An 18,141-nucleotide genomic window follows, 5' to 3' on the forward strand; every position below is an offset into this window, starting at 1 on the left:
TATATCACCTCATTGCTTGTCATTTTAGTGCATTCATTTGCTCTTCTTCAGGATGTAAACCATGCACACCGGGGTTTTCCTTACAATGCTATGTGAGATGAGAGAACGTGGATGACGAGGTTATAATATGCCCTATATTATGTACTTGTTATGATGTACACTCATGGAATTCTTGCTGGTGGCCTCAGATGATCTCCTCATAGGGAAGACTTCTCCATATATCCTGGAAAATCAGGTGTAGTCGTTCCCAAGCTGGGGCTTTCAGCCTGGTGGGAGGGAGATGCATCAGGCTGCTCCTGAAATAACCAGATTTGGCATACACTGCAGATGCCTGAGTCTCCTGTTTGAATGCATTGTTTTAGTGAGAAGCCCTGTGCACTGAGCATGTTAGATTTCTCTGATGTCACTTAGCATCAGACAAAACCAGATTTATCCTAGCAAAGCTAAGTCATGAGTTCTTGGAAATATATTGGAATTAATCTTGTTTGCATCTCAAAAGGGGAATGAAAACAGAACTCTGATGGATACTTAGCAACCTAGTTCCTCTTTTGTTTTGTCTGGCTTTGGGAGAAAGCAATTTCACCCAGTGGAACCCTAGGAATTTACATAATCTTTGCTGTTTTGTTCAAAAGGGTCTTTCGTTCCAGCTTTCTGTGGTTATAATGCTGTTAGCTTCCTTCCATAGCACCTTTGTTCTGGTTTGGATGGGCTTCCTGGAATTTAATGATTTTATTTTTTTTTTAATTTCAAATGACCAAAAGATAGCACATAAATAGGAAACTTTTCAAATATATAGACAATTCTGAGTGATGCTGTAGCAGTGTCAGTAGATGTTGCAATGAAGGCAGGTTTTATGGAGGAGAAGATGGAGTGGTAGCAAGTGGACAGAAAGAACAATTAAAATGTCTAAAGGCTGGCTGAGCATTCTCACATGCAATCCTGTTTCCTCCTCCTCCTGGTGGTAATGTTCACTCATTACTTTGCTGCCTGCCGTTTCTGTAACAGTTACGGCTGTAAATTAAACACTGGAAAACAGCTTCTCCTCACAGTGTGTTTGGCTTGCAGTCCTTTAAGTACAGCTGGATGGGGGGGAAAAAGGTGCTGAAACTGCAGCAAGTCTGTCTGTATGGATTCTACTAAGATAGCAGTTGTTGGGACTTCTTTGCAAATGATTCATACCACTGAGTTGCTTGAAACTATCCAAAGGTACATCTCTTGATTTTTATCAGTTGTGGCCTCTGCTGATCCCTGTCTATGACAGCAAAAATATGATGAGCTAGAGCAATGTAATATGTGTTCAAATTTGCTGTGGATTTTTCCGTGAAACTATAGCTGCTGTCAGGGCCTTTCATGGTGTGTAGTTTTAGTTGTTGTTTATTTTTCTTTCCTTATCCTTTTCTCCCCTTTACTGGGGTTTGTAGCAAGTTCAGCTTTATGGTTTACTAACAGTGAGTTGTATTGCAAGCAACATGTTTCTTTGCTCTATGATTACATTCCATTCTAAAATTACTAATCATAATGCTACAATGATGTGTATTCTGTCTTTTCCTTAAGCCTTGCCTTAACTAAAAGCATGGTGCAAGCAAGAACAGGAAAGAGTTAGAAAACGGTCCTTGAAGGCTGAGGTTAGACCACTGTTAAGGTTTTATGTTTGAAGAGGCATTGTAAGAGAGGATGCTGAAGATTGCAAAATGAGCTGTGCATAATTAACCATGGCTTTCTCTAACCATAAGGGTTTTTTGAAATCCTGTAGTGGAATGCCTTTTGACTGACTTCCTCTCTTCAGCTTGTTCCATGCTTGATTAGTACTGTTAATGTATCTATCTTGCTTCCTTCCTTCGTTTCCTCCTTCTCAGACATGAGGATCTTTAATTGCGGTCTTTATTAAAAAAAAATCCAAGAGCTCACCTGAATGCGTGCTAATGTAAGGCTTTTCAAAGGCATCTAGATAAATAGGGGAAAAAAAATCTTGTTACTGTGGGATAACAGTAACAGTAGATTTATCATAATATGCAATATGCTGTTGGCAAAGACACACAAGGTTTCCTAAATTACTGCTATAGCATCTCCTTTTTGTCCTCAACAATGTTAGCATTGGTAATGTCACTACAAGGGCCAGACACTTAAAGATACTTAAGTGCCTCATTCCAAGCTGGATTTTAGCATTTGGGCCTTGTGAACAGGTATTTTGTAGAAAGTGTAAAAGATTCCTTTGAGAAGGAAAAAGTTCTTAACAGCTGAGTTTCTATTGACTGATGCTTCTGTCTGAAAGTGTTTGTTGTGGTCTCTTCTCTCTTTCTTCAGCCCCTGAGCATCTTTGATGTCCAGTTTCTGAATGCAGTTGGAGACCTGCTGGATCTCATTCCTGCATTATTTGAGTATTCTACGAGGAGTGGACAATGCAATGTGGATGCAGGAGGTCATGGGAAATACCAGTGGGATATGGGTCACTGCTCTGCACTCATCAAGGTGAGCACCAAGAAATTCAGCTCCAGTGATTGTGTTGATTCAAAATGCCATGAGTCTGTGTTTCTGCAGTCTTCACTGTTTATATTGCATGTGCCTGAAGAGATCCGTGTTGATCAAGGCGCTTTTATGCGGTTACCATTTGTACCTCCGTGGCATTCTGGGTCTAGTTTTGCTCACTGGTGTTTGGTGGGAGGCAAACAACAAAAATAAAAACCACAGAGACTGGCAGGGGAAAAGCTATTAGAATTACTAGGGAATGGGAAGCTACTGTGGAGAGGAAACTGGATGAGAGTAACTTGTTTCACCTAGCCAAGTGAAGGTCAGAAGGGGATACCATGAATGTTTACAAATACATTGGGGATATAAGTAGGGAAAAGGTTACTTAGTGCTGGCATAAGAACAAATGGGTGTGTGAGGCTGGTGGATGAATACAATCTAGAAATTAGAAAAAGTTTTCTTAGTGTTAGCAGTGATATTCTGGAATAGCTTTCCAATGGGGGTGATGACAGGAAGAAAACTTCTAATCTGAGGTTTTAATACATCATGGCTGCAATTAAATTTTTCTATTAAAATTGTCAAGCATCTAGTCAGTGTATGGAGATTCATGTATTCCAGAGCAACAGTACTTATCTTCAACTGAGATGCATTCATTCAATATTTGACTGTAACAAAATGTTTGAGGTAGCAATAAGTCTTAGAAACAGGGAAATACTTCGAGAAGACATACTATCAATATGTATTTCTTTTCAAAATATATATGTACTTGCATTTCTTCTGTGCTTGAATGTTTCCCAGAGGTGTTTTCACAGAAAGAGCATGTTCTAAGTTAATGTTCAATACATTTGTAGAGAGATGATTTGAATTCATAAATACAAAAATTTAAGAGGAAGAGGGAAACAAGACATGTCTTGGTACACAGGTACTCCAAAAAAAAAAAAACCTAAGCTGTTTCATTTTGAACAATGACAATGATTTGAAAGCGACACATTGGAAAGAACTATCTCCAAAGGTTTCAATTCATTGTTCAGTACACAATTAAAAAGCACAAGAATCTGCTCTTTCTTGAACAATGCAGTTAGTCGGACTGTTGTTCCTCCAGTTGTTCCCCCAGTTTCTATCAAGTACAAAACATGCAGAGTACGGTAGGGCCTGAAATGGTTCATCATTATGCTTCTGTTTTCCAGGTTCTGCCTGGATATGAGAACATATATTTTGCCCATTCCAGCTGGTTTACATATGCGGCCACTCTGAGAATATACAAGCATTGGAACTTCAATATAGTTGATCCATACACTAGCACCAGCCGTGTCTCATTCAGTAGTTACCCAGGTAAGGTCTCCTCCCCCCCCAAAAAGGTATTCAAGATGACAATGACTGTCCTTGGCTTGCAGATATCTTGTATGTAAAAAGGTTTATACCTCAACAAGCACTGGGTTCAACCTACTTTAATCCTTTTAGCCACCGGGAAGACAAAATGCCATGTTGAATTTTCAGGCCTAAACATCTTTTTTTTTTTTAGTTTTTTTTTGCTGTTGGCTAATCACATTCAGTGCTCAGAGTAGTACTAGTTAAATATTCTACTACCTCTCACGCAAACACGCTACTTTGAGTTCTGCTTTGTGTAGTGCATGGCCACCTCAACTTAGTACCTTGTTGACAACATTCATACATTTGTTAATAACGAGGTTTCGAACACTTGTGTGTAGTACCACGGTATGACTTGTGCTGTAATAACATTATTAGACACTATCAAACACTAGCCATTTGAAATTGTAGAGACCTTTTTGATGTTGGGTTAGCAAACCTTTTTTTTTTTCCCCCTTTTGCAGCTTCTCTATAAACTGGCAAAGGGAAGTATTTTTAATGCATATTTTACATGTCAGAAATATATCCAGCCAGAGTATTTAAAATTTCCCTTGGGAAGATGAGGCAGCATGTAGTGTTCTCAAGTTTCCTGGAAGAACATTAGAAATTATCGGTACTTAATATTTCAGTGTTAAAATATGTACTCTTGCTGTTTTTGTTAGCTTTTTAGTTTTTTAATAATGAACAAACAAACAGCTCAGATTAGCACCAAGAAATGTGAACATGGAAAAACAAAGCAAATTGAAGATTGTTTGGATGAGTTAGCACTGCATAAATTTTTAAAGATGGAATTTCAAATTCAAAAATGGCCAAGCACTCAAATCTGCAACTTTTAAAAGTGAAATATGTACTGTAGAAGGTCATTTGATTCTGACAATATTGTGTTGGCTGATGATTTCAAAATGTGCTTTGATGAATTACTGTGCTTGTCTTACTACAAAGGCAGGAGTCTTTTTTGGCTTGGACTCCTGAAACTGTTTCATAAAGCAGTTGGATTCATTTCACATTGAAAGCAATCTTTTTTTTTCTTTTTTTTTCTGTGGGTTTCTGACCCAGTAACCCTCAGGAATACAGTTTTCCTGGGATTTTTGCTTTAGGGAAGGAGTCAAGAGTTATTTTGGCAAATGCTTGTAAAGTGTACAGCCTTTCAGGAGCATGGGTTTTCTCTGAGGAATTTGACTTTCTTGTTGGAAGGAATTTTGCCAAGCCTCTATAACCTGGTAGAAAGCCAAGGCTTTTGTCTGAGCTCTCTGTTCATCACCTGAATGTACAGAAGGTCATTCTGATCTTGTATCTCTCAGAAGAAATACTGTTGAAGATAGTATTGTCCTTTAGGAGAATGTGGCTATGTTTCCCAGCTATTGCATGCTGTATTGTGCTGCAGATGCAAACCTGGGACCAGGTTTTGCCACACAGAGTGACTTTTATTATTATCATTAATGTTACTGTTTTGTTTTTTTTAGAGGGTGTATATGCAGATAGCTTTGGGTTGTTCCTTTTGTGGATTCTTTATAGAAAGAGAAATACGTATCATCTGCTTTGACAAGACTGATAAAGCACACTGTATGGGAGGGTACCTGAAAACCAGCTACTGCTGTGCTAAGATGTTCGGGGTCTTCTTGCTAGCGCACAAAATCCCAGTGCATTTTCCTGAGACTGCTGTCTGCAGGGAACTTTTAAGAGAGGGCTTATTTTAAAGCTTGCTTGTCCTAAGTGCTCTGATGCAGTGATGTGGTAAGGTTTCATTCTACCAACAAAATTCAGTGAGAACTGTTGCAAAACATACTTCCCATGGCTACAGTGGAGTTTGAGAGACCTGTGGTATGTCAAGTGTGCTCACTGGCCACCTAATTACAGGGTAGTATCGCAAGCACTAGGCAAGTGTGATCCATTGACTACAGCAGATTACATTAGCTGTGGGTGTAGCTCACAAACTTGCAGTTTTCCAGAAGATGAGCAAACTCAAAATCAACTGGCCTGGTAATGATCTCAGGGCATCACGCAGGAAGGAGGGAACTACCTGAAAACTCTGCTTCATGTTGTGATGAGATGAAGCCCTAAATTTTCAGGGCATCTGACCATGAAATCCACAAGTCCTGCCCATGGCTCAACTTGACAACTGTAACTTCTCTCTGCATGTGAGTTCCTACTCCTGTTCTCTATCCTGACAGGTACCTCCTAGGGTATTCTTACTGGTTCTTAGTAAGATCCTCTGAACAGGAGGGATCCATATGATCCTAATGTACATAGAAGTATTGACTTTTGGAGGAAACAGAGCATTAAGAAGCAGGTTTCCTTCCAGGCCTTCAATGGCACTTAACCGAATAATTCATAGCTCTCTGTCATCCAGTAGTCTGGTTATGAAGTAGAACTTAAGCTGTCAAAAAGCTGTGTCAGAAATGTTTCAAGGAAACACTAGTCTTCTGAAAAGGAATGTGCTGACTCCCTGATTTCTACTGAGATCAGAGTAAAGTTGTCCAGATCATTTATTTACTGAATTTCAAAATAAAGGCAAAATTGTGAAATTAAACTGCAAAAAAAGAGTATTTGTTACATCTCAGGTTAGAGGATTTAAGCCTACTGGCTAGTAATGATGTACACCAGCATATGCATTATGATACAGCTAGAGGGCCTTGCACTTCCTTGCTTTTGCTGAGGCTCAGCAAGCAGAGGATGGTCCGTAACTGCAGAGTCCATCCCTGTTCCCTCAGCAATTTCGAATATTCTTGCCAGCATGCTCAAACATTACTGCTGCAGTTTCTTTCAAGTTTCCTACTTTCTGCTTTTTCCCTTTCAGACCCACAGTAGCACTGCAGGGGTACTGGCAAGGGGAATGAGTGTGAGCAGTAATCTCTGCTCTTGCAGAATGATTTAACCACCTACGCTTGTTTCCACACTAATCCTAATCCTCACTTGAACCCTGCTCATCATTTTAGTTTTCTGTTGAAAACATCTGTGCAGAGCTGCATGCAGAACATCTCTGTGAACCTCTGGAAAGGAAGAGTGGCTCTGAGCTAAATGCTTCGACACCTCTGACTTCAGTGTCTTGTTCAGACTGAGCATAAGTACTTTGTTGCTGGTGAGTTTCTGCAGAGCAGTGAACTTAAAATGTAACATTTGCTAACATGTAACATGCCATGTAACAATGCCATGTAACATTTGCTAACAACTGTTGAGTGAAGCTCTGCTCATTTGGAGGGATAAGAAATATGATGACAGAGACTAGGTGGGTGCTGTTTTTGCAGGACATGTCTAGTAATAAATAAATAAATAAATAAACGGATACAGCCAAACAAGAATTCCCCTGGCTGTGCAGTCACTGTTTGACACTGCCCCACTGAGTCATTTCCAGATATGAGCCCTATTAGCTGATGAAATTTCCCTGTTTTCCTTGGACAGCAGGGAGAAGATTGCAGTTTCCAAGATCCCCATCCATTTGGATGGAGCTCTTCTTGAAGAGTTAGTTTTGAACCCCATTTAAAAAAGGGAATCTACCATTTGGACCCAAGCCACAGTAGTTTGGGTAGTGACCTGCTTTCTCTAGGTGAGCCACAGTCTTGTTAAATATGTTGTATTCTGGTCTCAGGTGCTTATTCAGGGGAATAGCACATTCTCCACTGGCACCAGCAAGCTCATGAGTTTTGCCAGGTCATTTCTTGCCTCCCAGCTCCCTCCAACATCTGTCTAAAACCTGAGGGCGAGCAGAGGAAAAGCATCTGATGCACTTTATGACTGTGGTATCTCATCTTGGTTGTGGGGTGTACCTTTGCCTAGTACCTAGGAGAGATCTGCAAGTGAAAAGAAGGCAGCTGGCAGGAGATCAGTCATGGTATGAAAAGCAGCTGCTGGTGGGATTAAGAAAGCTAATCCAGAGAAGGCATCTCCCTTCCTGTTGTTTGTAGCCCAGAGCATTGAGCATCTTAGCCTGGAGCTACTCTCATCCCTGTGAGGTGATGGCTAGGGCTCTTGTCCCTGACTTCCAGACTATGCCACTGCACCTTTCTGACTTCGAATGAACACAAGGACCCTTTAAAATACCAAAAAAGTTGATGCCATCTGGTTGAGAAAGCAGCAACTACGTCTTTAGGAACAATAGTTGTCACGAGGACATCCATATGCTGTCTGTCCCCCCCATTCTCGTACTATTCAGTGTGATGACTCCCCAGAGAACACTATGGTTCAGATTTCAAAAAAAAAAAAATCAATGAAGCAAGCCAAAATATTAATAGTGTTATGAATGAAGTTCCAGAATCTGGAAACTTCAGTTTTCCAGTGGTGTTTGGAAACAGAATCTAAATGGCTCAGACCCTGAAGATGCAGTCAGAAGTGCTTGCTTTTATTTCTTTCTTTTTACAGGAAGAGTCAGGTTCATTGAAAGGGGAGGAAAAAAAACACAAAGCAACAAGATTGAGAGTAGTTGATAAAAATGGGAAATGGGTTTACAGAGGAAAATATGTCACTGTTATCTCTCTGTACAGTTTACCTAAAGGGCAATTTCAATTATAGAAGATTCTCATACATAGTGGAAAAACGAGGATAACACAAGAGGACATCAAATATCTGCTGATATCTCTAGGCTTCATCTGGGTTTTATTTTTGTGGATGCCTTTGTCCTTAGTAAACCTGTCATATGTGTTTAACTTTCCTTTGTCTCAAGGGTGCCTGTACCTTAAGTCATAATGGTGTATGTTGTCTCTGGATAACTGAGCTAATAATGGTGTGTCATGGAGGGCACACTCCATGTATTATGTATTATAAAAGTACTGCGGGATGAAACTTGGTAAATACTAAGTCCTGGAAAGAAATCCACTTGTTTTCAGCTCATCTTAGCTTTGCAAATTATTTGAACTACAGAATTCATTCGACTTAATTCTTGGAGTTGCCACTTACTTTGAGTTGAGTTTTATCTCAGCTTAAGTTGATTTAAAAAGGAGACAAAGCTATTCAGTTTATTTTGAAGTAGGTCACTTAGCACTGGTATCCACATGGGAATTAAAGCTCAGTTCAAACCACGGTTGTTTAACAGTTTCATTTTTGGTCTCTGGACAAGCACTCATCTTGTTATGCAGCAGCTTACCTCAGGAGTAGTCAGTGTCGTGGTATAAAACAGGCTGACAGAGCCAAGTTTAGAGTGTTTCCCTTATTGTCTGTATTTACTTGAGAGAATTCTGCTATGGATACTCTTTACTTATTGCCACTCTCTTTCTGTTTCCAAGAATGAAGCAGTAGGACCCACAAGCTGTCAGGGTGCTCTGCCTGTTCTACACTGACATATCATTAGAGAACAGGTGACTGCAAAGTATATTTTCCTGGATCTGATTTGAGATTTTGGGATTTCAAAGAAATCTTGCTGAAATTGAGCCCTTAAACATTAATTTTGCTAGAAGGAGGTCTGCCTTTTTGATGAGGCAGGACTGGATTGTCTTTCTGGCTATCACAGGTTGCTGACCTCGCTTTGTTTGCAAAATGTATTAACGAGGCTTGCTGTACAAGATGCTGTAGTGGGACACAACTATTATGGTATTACACAAAGATTTTAGTATTGTGTACTCTTTAAAGAGCAATGCTCTTAAAAGCTTACTGACAAGAGACCAGGTTCTGGATAACTTTTCCATTGGTAGCTCAGTTAACAACCTTTCTTCCCCAACCTGGTGACTGCCAGCCCTGTATCCTTCTGGAGAATCTCAAAGTCAAGTTATTTCTGCTTTGTAAATAGTTGCCAAGCTATCCATGGCATTATAGCTGACCTTTGCAGTTCTGTATACCACCTCCTGACATGGGATCTGCAATTGGACCTAATGTTTCTGTTGGCATATAACCTGGAAAGGAATCCTGCTCTGAGAGTCATGGTTGTGTTGAGTTTTGCAGGGCTGTTGCATGTCACAGAGAAGAGTAGGTAGAACTTTCTCTTGTATACAGGAGTTGGCTTATAATCTGGGAGGTTCCCATTTCTTAGAGATGCTTTTCAGAATAGTTGGATTGGAAAAGATTGAACTAAGTAGGAAGACTTTTCTGTTTGGTTTGTTTATTCCAGAAGAGATCCTTTTCTTTGGGAAAAAAAAAAAAAGAAAGGTTGATGATCCATTAAAAAAAAAAAAAAAAGCTGATGAAGATCTGTTTGTGGAGCTTGTATTTTTGTTCTGTTTTTGTCGTTGTTTTTGAAGGAATTTGTTAGGAACAAACACTTGCTAGCCATTTATACTATGTATTCACCAAAATAAGACATTGCTTGACATTTGAAGGGGAAACTTCCAAGTGGAAAAGGTTGGGACAAACCTGAAGCAAATGCTCTAGACAAAGCAGGTTGTGTGTTGAAAGCATGGCAAGTGAGAAACTGTGCTGGCAGGTGGGCTTAAAATACTTGCAGAAGTTGCCGTCTCACCTTTAATATTTTTACGGCTTTATTTAAAATGTCCAGGCACATACCCAAGCCAAGGGGATATAAATGAGTCTCTATTTTGTTCTGTGAATACAACAAGGGTTGAGAGATAACAAATTGTTGTCTTGTTGTTTAAGGCTTTCTAGTGTCCTTGGATGACTTTTACATACTAGGCAGTGGCTTGATAATGTTGCAGACCACCAACAGTGTATTCAACCAAACCCTCATTAAGCAAGTGGTGCCTGAATCCCTGTTTGCTTGGCAGAGGGTCCGCATTGCTAACATGATGGCAGATGGTGGCAAAGCTTGGGCAGAAACCTTCTCGAAGTGCAACTCTGGTAAGTACGCTTTCATATGAATCTTAAATGAAAGGATGTGTTCCTTCCCATGCCCTGATCCCCCTTTCCTTCCCCAGGTAGGGCATGTAACTCTTTGCTCTCACACCTAGGGACCTACAACAATCAGTACATGGTACTAGACCTGAAGAAGGTCAGGCTGCAGAAGAGCCTTGATGAAGGTACATTGTACATCGTTGAGCAGATCCCAACCCTTGTGGAATATTCCGATCAAACAAATGTTCTACGGAAAGGTAATAGCTCCTACAGCATTTTCTGGCTTAGGAGAGCCATCTCTTTGTGCCAGCCGACTGTGCTTTGTACCTGGGGAGGGCTTGTTGAACATTGCTGCTGAGATTTGAGTTAGAAAGCCTTGTGTGAATGTCCCGCTGATGCTATATCAATAACACTATTCACCTGTCCTGCCTGCTGTGGCAGAAATATGGTGAGTGTCTGTATTTCTTAGAAGCAGGGGAGGGAATAATAGACTTCACCTTCTTTCTTTCCTTTTTTCCTTTTTTTTTTTTTTTTTTTTTTCCCTTTGGTAATATTTTGCCCAGTCTTAGCGACCTGTGAGGAGGAAGGTGAGGTCTATTTGCAGCCTTGCTGAATAACTGTGATGCTGTAGGCAGCTTGGTGAGTGTGTTGCTGTATAAGGAGATGAGTTTTTAAATTGAAGAGAAGCTTTGCACTAGATTTAGCTCCTGAACTTATCTGGAGCTCTGTTATCTAATAAACATGTGTTCTTCAAAGGATTCCTTGATCACGCAGCAAGACTAGCAATAAGTTTTTGGAAAACAAACAAAAACCTAGGTGAAATAAAACACCCACTGTCAGGTTACGTTCACAAGTGGTTTATAGACATATTATGCCAGCATCCAAAAGCCTGATTTCTTTCCACAAATTTAAGCATGTGCCTTTGTGTCCCTTCCTCTAATCACGTGCTGAGGAGTTAAGTTGACGAGAATTGCTCTTTATCATCAAGATCACCAGAAATGCATTTACATTAGCAGCTAGGGTTGCTTCTCTATGGAATTTTTCCTTGTGTCCGGGTGCTTGGAAGAGTCTAGCTTATTTGAGGCACTGCTGCAATGTCAATATGGTCTTGAGATGTTTCATACCAATAATGCAGAAAAATCCCCTCCCTCCCCTTTATGCTTCTCTGGCTCCTTTATCCATGGAAGATGCAAAAGCAGGCCGTTGCATTTTATTTTCTAGTATTTTTATGTGGTTCAGTGGTGAAATGCCTTGGGCTCCTCTGCAGTGTGTCGTGGATAGTAGTGCAGACAACCAAGCTAAAGAAGACATTTCTAGCTCTTGCACTTGAAGCAGCACAACCATGTCACAACAGTGTGACATCTGTGCAGGCAGGCCAGTCTTAGCGGGTTCCTTTTCAGCAGTGACTCTGTAAAATTGCTGTGTGGGATTCCCTTAGGGCTGAGTCTGGTGGGGGCTTGGACACCCACTAACCACTTATTCCCTCCTAAGAGATCTTGTGACTGCTCTACGTGGGAAAGTGGTGACACGCATTAGAAGTTTGATGATGTTTTATGTTTACTGTACGGCGCTTCCCAGGTGTGTAAATGCACCTTGCGTGCAGCAGAAGTCACCCAGTCTCCAGAAGCTTAAACGTTTAACAGCACTCAGGGTGGGCTGAGCTCTGCAGAAGTGCTGCCTTAGAGACCTCAGCTGCTAAAAGTCAGCGCTGCTTCTGTGTGCACCAGTCTTGGACTCCTCTATGCCACCCAGGACACCAGGGCAGGGGCCCTGGGGGGATTTGTCTGTTCCCAGATGCTCAGAGCAGCCTGGGTGAAGGAAGCTGCCTTTCTCAAGCACAGTGCTGGCTTACAGCGTGTGGAGTAGCAATCCCTGGCACACTCCATAATTGCCTTGTAGCTGGTATCAAAACATCTCTCACCACACTGGCCTGGTCGGAGAGAGCAGGCATCTGTTTGCACCACAATCAGTTTTCTTAAGTTCTTTCAGGCATAAATCTAGGAACAGCAGAGAATGAGAATTGAGTCCTCAGGTGAACAAAGGCAGCCATCACTCTAGTATGACCTGTATCTGGAATACAAAAACTTCTTTTATATGAGTTTGCAAATGGAAAGATTTTTATGGCTTTTGTCAGCTTGTCTGTTAGGCCAGTGCAAGTGACTTCTAAAAACCAGGAACCTTTTATGTTGCCCCTTCCAGGCAACAATGTCAAGGTGCTTTCTGTATGTTGATGAAGAAAACTCAGGAACCCTCTAGAGGAAGTGGAGGAGGGCAGTACTGGCTCCAGCTTAGGGACAGGGCACAGGAATGGCTACAGTTCAGATGTTTCCTGATGATGAGTGAGTAGCGCATCCATTTCAGTATCAAAAGCACCATTTCCAAACAAAACTTGTGATCTCGGTCTCTTCCACCACGTGCTTCTCATCTTTTCACTGCCCTTCCTCTCAGCACTGCTGAGATCCTCCCTCTGGGCAGAGGAAGGTATTGTCTCAGAATACTATTGCTGTCTTCATACCATCCCCTGTCCCCCTTCCAACATTACATCACCGTTTACTCTTTTCTCCTCACTGTTCACACTGGCAGACCTAACAGGCAGGTTTCACTGGCCCGTGTCAGCCCTTGGTTTAAGCCTGCCTTAGGTTGGATGCTGCACTGTCTGTGTGGGATTTGCAGTCTTGCAGGGCCTGGGACACAGAAGAGCTTTTTCTGGAGGAGAATTTGAAATGACTTCCTCTGTTTTAGCAAAATGCCAGCAGACAGGGTACTCCCACCTCTGCTGCGTGCTGAGCAGGAGCCAAGCTAGTAAGGCCTCTGCTCAGGCAGCTTTCCAGTGCTGATGCTGTCTGCGTATCTGTCCTTCAGGAAGTTTGGTTTGTGTGGGTGCATCTCGCTCTCAGTGAGTCTCAGCTGACTGACTTGAGCATTTTACCATCAGACTCCTCATGTCGTGCTGGGCTGATGTTAATAAATGGAGTGCTGCGTTTACCAGTGTTGAGATAGTAAGTCTCTAAGCCAGATTCTTTCAGAAGCAACGTTCCCTGTTGACAATGGGAAGGTTTGTGCTGTGGAAGGGAGCTGAAAGCATGCTGCTGTTGGGACTGGCTCACGCTGGGACTAGCTCATGGTATATAGTCTCTGCCTAAAGACTCCTTGATGCCTGCCTTGAGGAGTGTGTGTGGGGAAGTATAGATATCCAGTGCATTTCTCCTAGGTCTTGTGGTACCCAGATGGTCTCCTGGCTCAACACAAGTTTTTGTCTTCCTAGAGTAGCCTTGTTTCAGACAGTTATATCGCCTGCCCAAAACTCTCTGGAGTTCTGGCTGGTAATCCTGCAGAAGTGCAGGATTGACACTTGCTCTTGGAAAAGTTAGGATGGGTCTTTGCTCTCTTGAGGTCAGTTGCTTCTTATCCCTCAAAGGCTGATGGGGGACAGATGTGCACTTGTCACTCTCTCTTGTTCCATGGTTCCTGTTTGTCTGTCTATCTCCAGGTCTTTTTTTTGTTGTTGTTGTTGTTTTTGTTGTTTTTTCCCCCCTTCCCTGGGGCCTCTTTCTATCTGCTGTTTTTGGACCTTCATTATGTTATTAAATTTGTGTTTGTTTAGGAGATTTTATATTCTTTTCTAATTGTCAACTGCCCTCATTGCTGCTCTGTGTGGTGTCTGTGTTTGTCCCTGGCAATTCAGTACGGTGCATGACCCCCTCGGTGAGATGAGAGGAGTGGAGAAAGGGAGTGCATTCAAGTCTTTTGCAGGGAAGTTTGGTGGAGGGAAATGATCTTCCGCTGCTCTCAGGCTCAGAGGAGTGTAACCTCTGCAGAAGGGCTGTGGCTGGTCTGTGTGTCCACCTCAGGCTCCTGCAAGTCTGATCTTGGCTGCTTTGCAGGATGAGTCCTCAGGGTGGAAGTCTAGGGGCGGGCTGGGCTGCCTATGCACAGTCCCCAGTGGTGTTATGCAGGGTGTCAACCCCAGCTGTTCCAGTGACTGTTGCCTTATTTTGTTGCTTTCAAACCAGTTGGACCTGTTATTCCTCGAAATGCTGTTAAGGTGATGTGCTATGGGAAATGGTTTATTTTGCTTTTGTTGATATAAACAAGAGTGTTCAGCTTTTCCAAGTGATTAACAGGTTGTTTTGTGTCTCCGGCAGGTTACTGGCCTTCGTACAATATCCCTTTCCACGAAAAGATTTACAATCTCAGTGGGTATGCAGAATATGTTGAGAAGTATGGCCTGGATTTCTCTTATGAGCTTGCTCCAAGAGCAAAAATCTTCCGTCGAGACCAGGGCAAAGTGACCAACTTGGAAGACATGAAGTACATCATGAGATACAACAGTAAGAAATACACTTGTATATTGTGGAGCTGATCTTAGTAAAGCAGTATGATCTTTACTTTTTTGTTTTAGTGGGGAACTGCAGCTTTACTTACAGATCAGAGTTACATTACCCTAGGTGCAGAGTATATACACAAAACAATAAACAAAAAATAACACAAGCTTACTCTCTAGGTAGGAAACAAGGCTAAAAATTACTCTTAACAGAGAGAGACTGGGTTCCCTTCAGAATAATGTCCCTTGGGCTAGCTGTGTGAGCTTTGCAAAGAGCTGCTGACACTCCAAGAGACTGTCTGAGGACTGCTGTTACCCTGCCACATGTACAACCTACAAATCTTGAAAGCCTTAAATCCTAAGCAGCAGTATGTCAGATCAGAGAATTTGGTGTAAAATTTCAGGTCGGTTTGGTGCTCTTCCCTCCCTCCCTGTTCAGGAAGGGTGATTTTTAGTAGGTAATGTTCTGATCTGCTTTTCCCTGACAGGGTTCTCCTTAACCGGATTAAAAACAGCTTAATTAACTTCTGGCTAAGCCCGTCTTTAAGTGCAGATAGCTTTAGATGCTATATTTTGATTCCCAATTACAGGGAGCACTCTGATTACTGGGCTTGGGGTTTGGGAGGCCTCTCCCAGGGTGGGGTATTGCTGCTGTTTGGGCTGTGAGTAGCAGCATGCTCATAGATGTTGAGGCTTGTCCTTCTTCCCCTTCTAGCTCACAGCTACTGCAGTGGGTGTTTGAAGGCTTTGCTCCTTGCCACTTATTTTAGTCCAGAAGAGGAAAAGAAAGGACCTCACTGCTATACTCTTCCCGCCCCCCCATCCCTTTCTCTTCCACTTTTCTCTCCTCAGAGAGTTCCCACAAGCTTTTGTCATGCAGAATTACAAATGTTTGTGGTTACAGGTTGGTGGTGGTGCCCTGGGAGGCAGAAATAACTGTATGGATTTGGATTAGGAGCTTGTCTACTTAATGTCCCATTTTGAGCACTGATTTTCCAGTTAGTACCTGAGGAGGAGCATGAAAGCAGTGTGACAGACTGTTTCTGCCAGCACACTTAGCCAGCATTTAGTGGTTTGGGGACTTTGCTTCAGTAGTAGAAGCTTTGGGTGAAGGAACTAATTTGATTATATTTCTTCCCTCCCTGCCACGTTTCTCCCCAGACTACCAGCGTGATCCTTATGCTGAACACAATCCTTGCAACACCATTTGCTGCAGGGAAGACCTGAATCCTTCCTTTCCAGTGCCTGCAGGCTGCTACGACTCCAAGGTAAGTAACCTTATTCTCACTATCTGCTGAAGGTTTGCTGCAACCTGTTTGTGCTCTTCTCAAACCTGTGGCACATTTCCCTGCGCTAGGATGGGCAGGGCCAGGCCTGTCTGTTCTCTTTTTTCGTTGTCCCAGTGCTTGATGGGAAATGATGTCCATGGGGACCTGTGGTGTTTAGGGATTAAGTCCCAAGGCCTTCCAGAAGGAGGAATGTAAGTGAAGGTTGAAATAAGTCCTCACATCACTTGGAGGATGGTGGAGAAGGTAACTGTTGCACAGCCCTGGCCTCCTGTTTATGGGAGCTGTGTGCGTGCCTCCCCAGAGCCCACAGGAATGTGTCTTTGTCCTCATTTTAGTTTTACCTTTTCAGAAGCCTGGCTTTCTAGTGAGTCACCTTGCTCCAGGTCTCCACCTTTCTGTAAAACTGCTTTGAGCAAAGTTCCCCAAAGGTCACCTTGCTTTTTGGGTGAGAAAATCCTTAGACCCACTATCCTGGAGAAAGCAGCAGTTTTTCTAGGCAGTTTGTACAGTATTTTCACTGTGAAGGGCAAAACCTGTGCACACAGCTGACCAGTCCTGGTGTGCTGGTAAGTTGTGCAGTGCTTTATCCCATGGGGACCAGCCTGCTGCTCCTATGGGTAGTTTAATTGCTCAGATGGGCCCTGTGGAGGCTGCTCTGGCACTGCTAGTGCTGAGCATCTCCTCTCAGCTTGGCTCTTAGGCTGCCTACCCAGACTTTTCGGGGCACCCAGACACAGGGAGGACTGTCCTGAGGGCAGACTGACTGCCTTTCTCACCCTGCATAATGCAAGGGCTAGAGGGCAGCGTGGACTTGGGCTGCCCTTCAGCACTGGCTGTTTGTGGCTGAAGATGCCTCTGTAGGGGAGGAATGCTGCCTGACCAGCATGCATTTCCCATTGCTCAGTTTCTTTACCTTATTGTTATCAAATCTCCCCGAGCTGTTCCTGCCCTGGGATGGGTGCATGTCAACCACGCAACCATTTTGCCCTGAACTCCTGTCCTCTGTTACAGGTATCAGATTTCCGCCTGGCTTCAGCATTCACAGCCACTGCCATCAACGGCCCCCCCGTCCAGGGTGGTCTCCCTGTCTTCACCTGGAGACGGTTTAACCACACACGCCACCAGGGCCTGCCTGAGTCATACAACTTCAATTTCGTCACCATGAGGCCAATCCTGTAAAATCAGCATTGATATTCCAAAATGAGATTTTTTTTTTTTTCATGGAAACTTTCATTCCTGTGTGTAATAAATCCACCTGGATGTACCCGTCCCTGTGCCTTGCCTGCCTCCCCCTGTCCTGCCTGCTGGGTGCTTTGCACAGAGGTGGGCTGCAGGGCGGCCCTTTGACTAGGACTGAGGGGAAGTTGGCATGTCACTGCTTTTTGGTGATCTGAGCAATCATCACAGCTACTCCCAGGGGGTGAGTGAATGCAGTGTGACCAACTGAAGTGATCTGTCTCTAGGCACGGGACCTGGCTTTTCAGGACTGTGCCAAACCAAGTAGCTCTGTCTCTGTGCCAGCTTGATGTTTGCCTCGTCTGAGCAGTGCCTGAAGCATGCACTGCAAAAGTGCTTGTCGTCTGGTGATGTTCCTAGTGAAGAGTCACACCTGTGTTCTCCACAGCAGGTAACTGAGCCTGTTGTTTACAGGGCCCCCCTTTCAGCGGCTTGTGCGAGGTTTCCTTTGTTGTCTCACTGATGTAGCATGCAAAGGTGAGGCGTTGGGAGGCAATGAAGGGATGCGGTCAGTGAGTTCTGAAAGCAGCCTGATGCTCCTGGACCCCCCCGGGCTGCAGTGTAGCAGCAGGAAAAGGTAGGTAAGGGTGTGTGTGTGTGGCGGAGGTGTTGTACACATACATGTGTGTCTGTCCAGTTGTTCAGTGACATTTTTGCCCGCTCTCAGTGGAAGGTGACTGGGAGGGCTGGGGCTGCATGTATTACTGTTAGCTGTATGTTGACACTGAGGAGTCACCTGGGCTGTTT

The 18,141-nt window shown here is 43.1% G+C and overlaps 1 protein-coding gene across 1 annotated transcript in view; it reads left to right on the forward strand.

Moving 5' to 3' along the window:
• PLBD1 (phospholipase B domain containing 1) overlaps nucleotides 1-17,422 on the forward strand; it is a 37,313-nt gene extending 19,891 nt beyond the window's left edge. The window contains exons 5-11 of the mRNA XM_035544314.2: nucleotides 2,305-2,469; nucleotides 3,654-3,798; nucleotides 10,351-10,551; nucleotides 10,662-10,802; nucleotides 14,691-14,876; nucleotides 16,031-16,137; nucleotides 17,170-17,422. Of these exons, the coding sequence (XP_035400207.1) occupies nucleotides 2,305-2,469; nucleotides 3,654-3,798; nucleotides 10,351-10,551; nucleotides 10,662-10,802; nucleotides 14,691-14,876; nucleotides 16,031-16,137; nucleotides 17,170-17,337 (1,113 nt within the window). The 3' untranslated portion in view covers nucleotides 17,338-17,422. The remainder of the gene's footprint in view (nucleotides 1-2,304; nucleotides 2,470-3,653; nucleotides 3,799-10,350; nucleotides 10,552-10,661; nucleotides 10,803-14,690; nucleotides 14,877-16,030; nucleotides 16,138-17,169) is intronic.
• The last annotated feature ends 719 nt before the right edge of the window (nucleotides 17,423-18,141 follow it).

Source organism: Cygnus atratus, chromosome 1 (genome assembly GCF_013377495.2).
Source record: "Cygnus atratus isolate AKBS03 ecotype Queensland, Australia chromosome 1, CAtr_DNAZoo_HiC_assembly, whole genome shotgun sequence".
Lineage (NCBI taxonomy): Eukaryota > Metazoa > Chordata > Aves > Anseriformes > Anatidae > Cygnus > Cygnus atratus.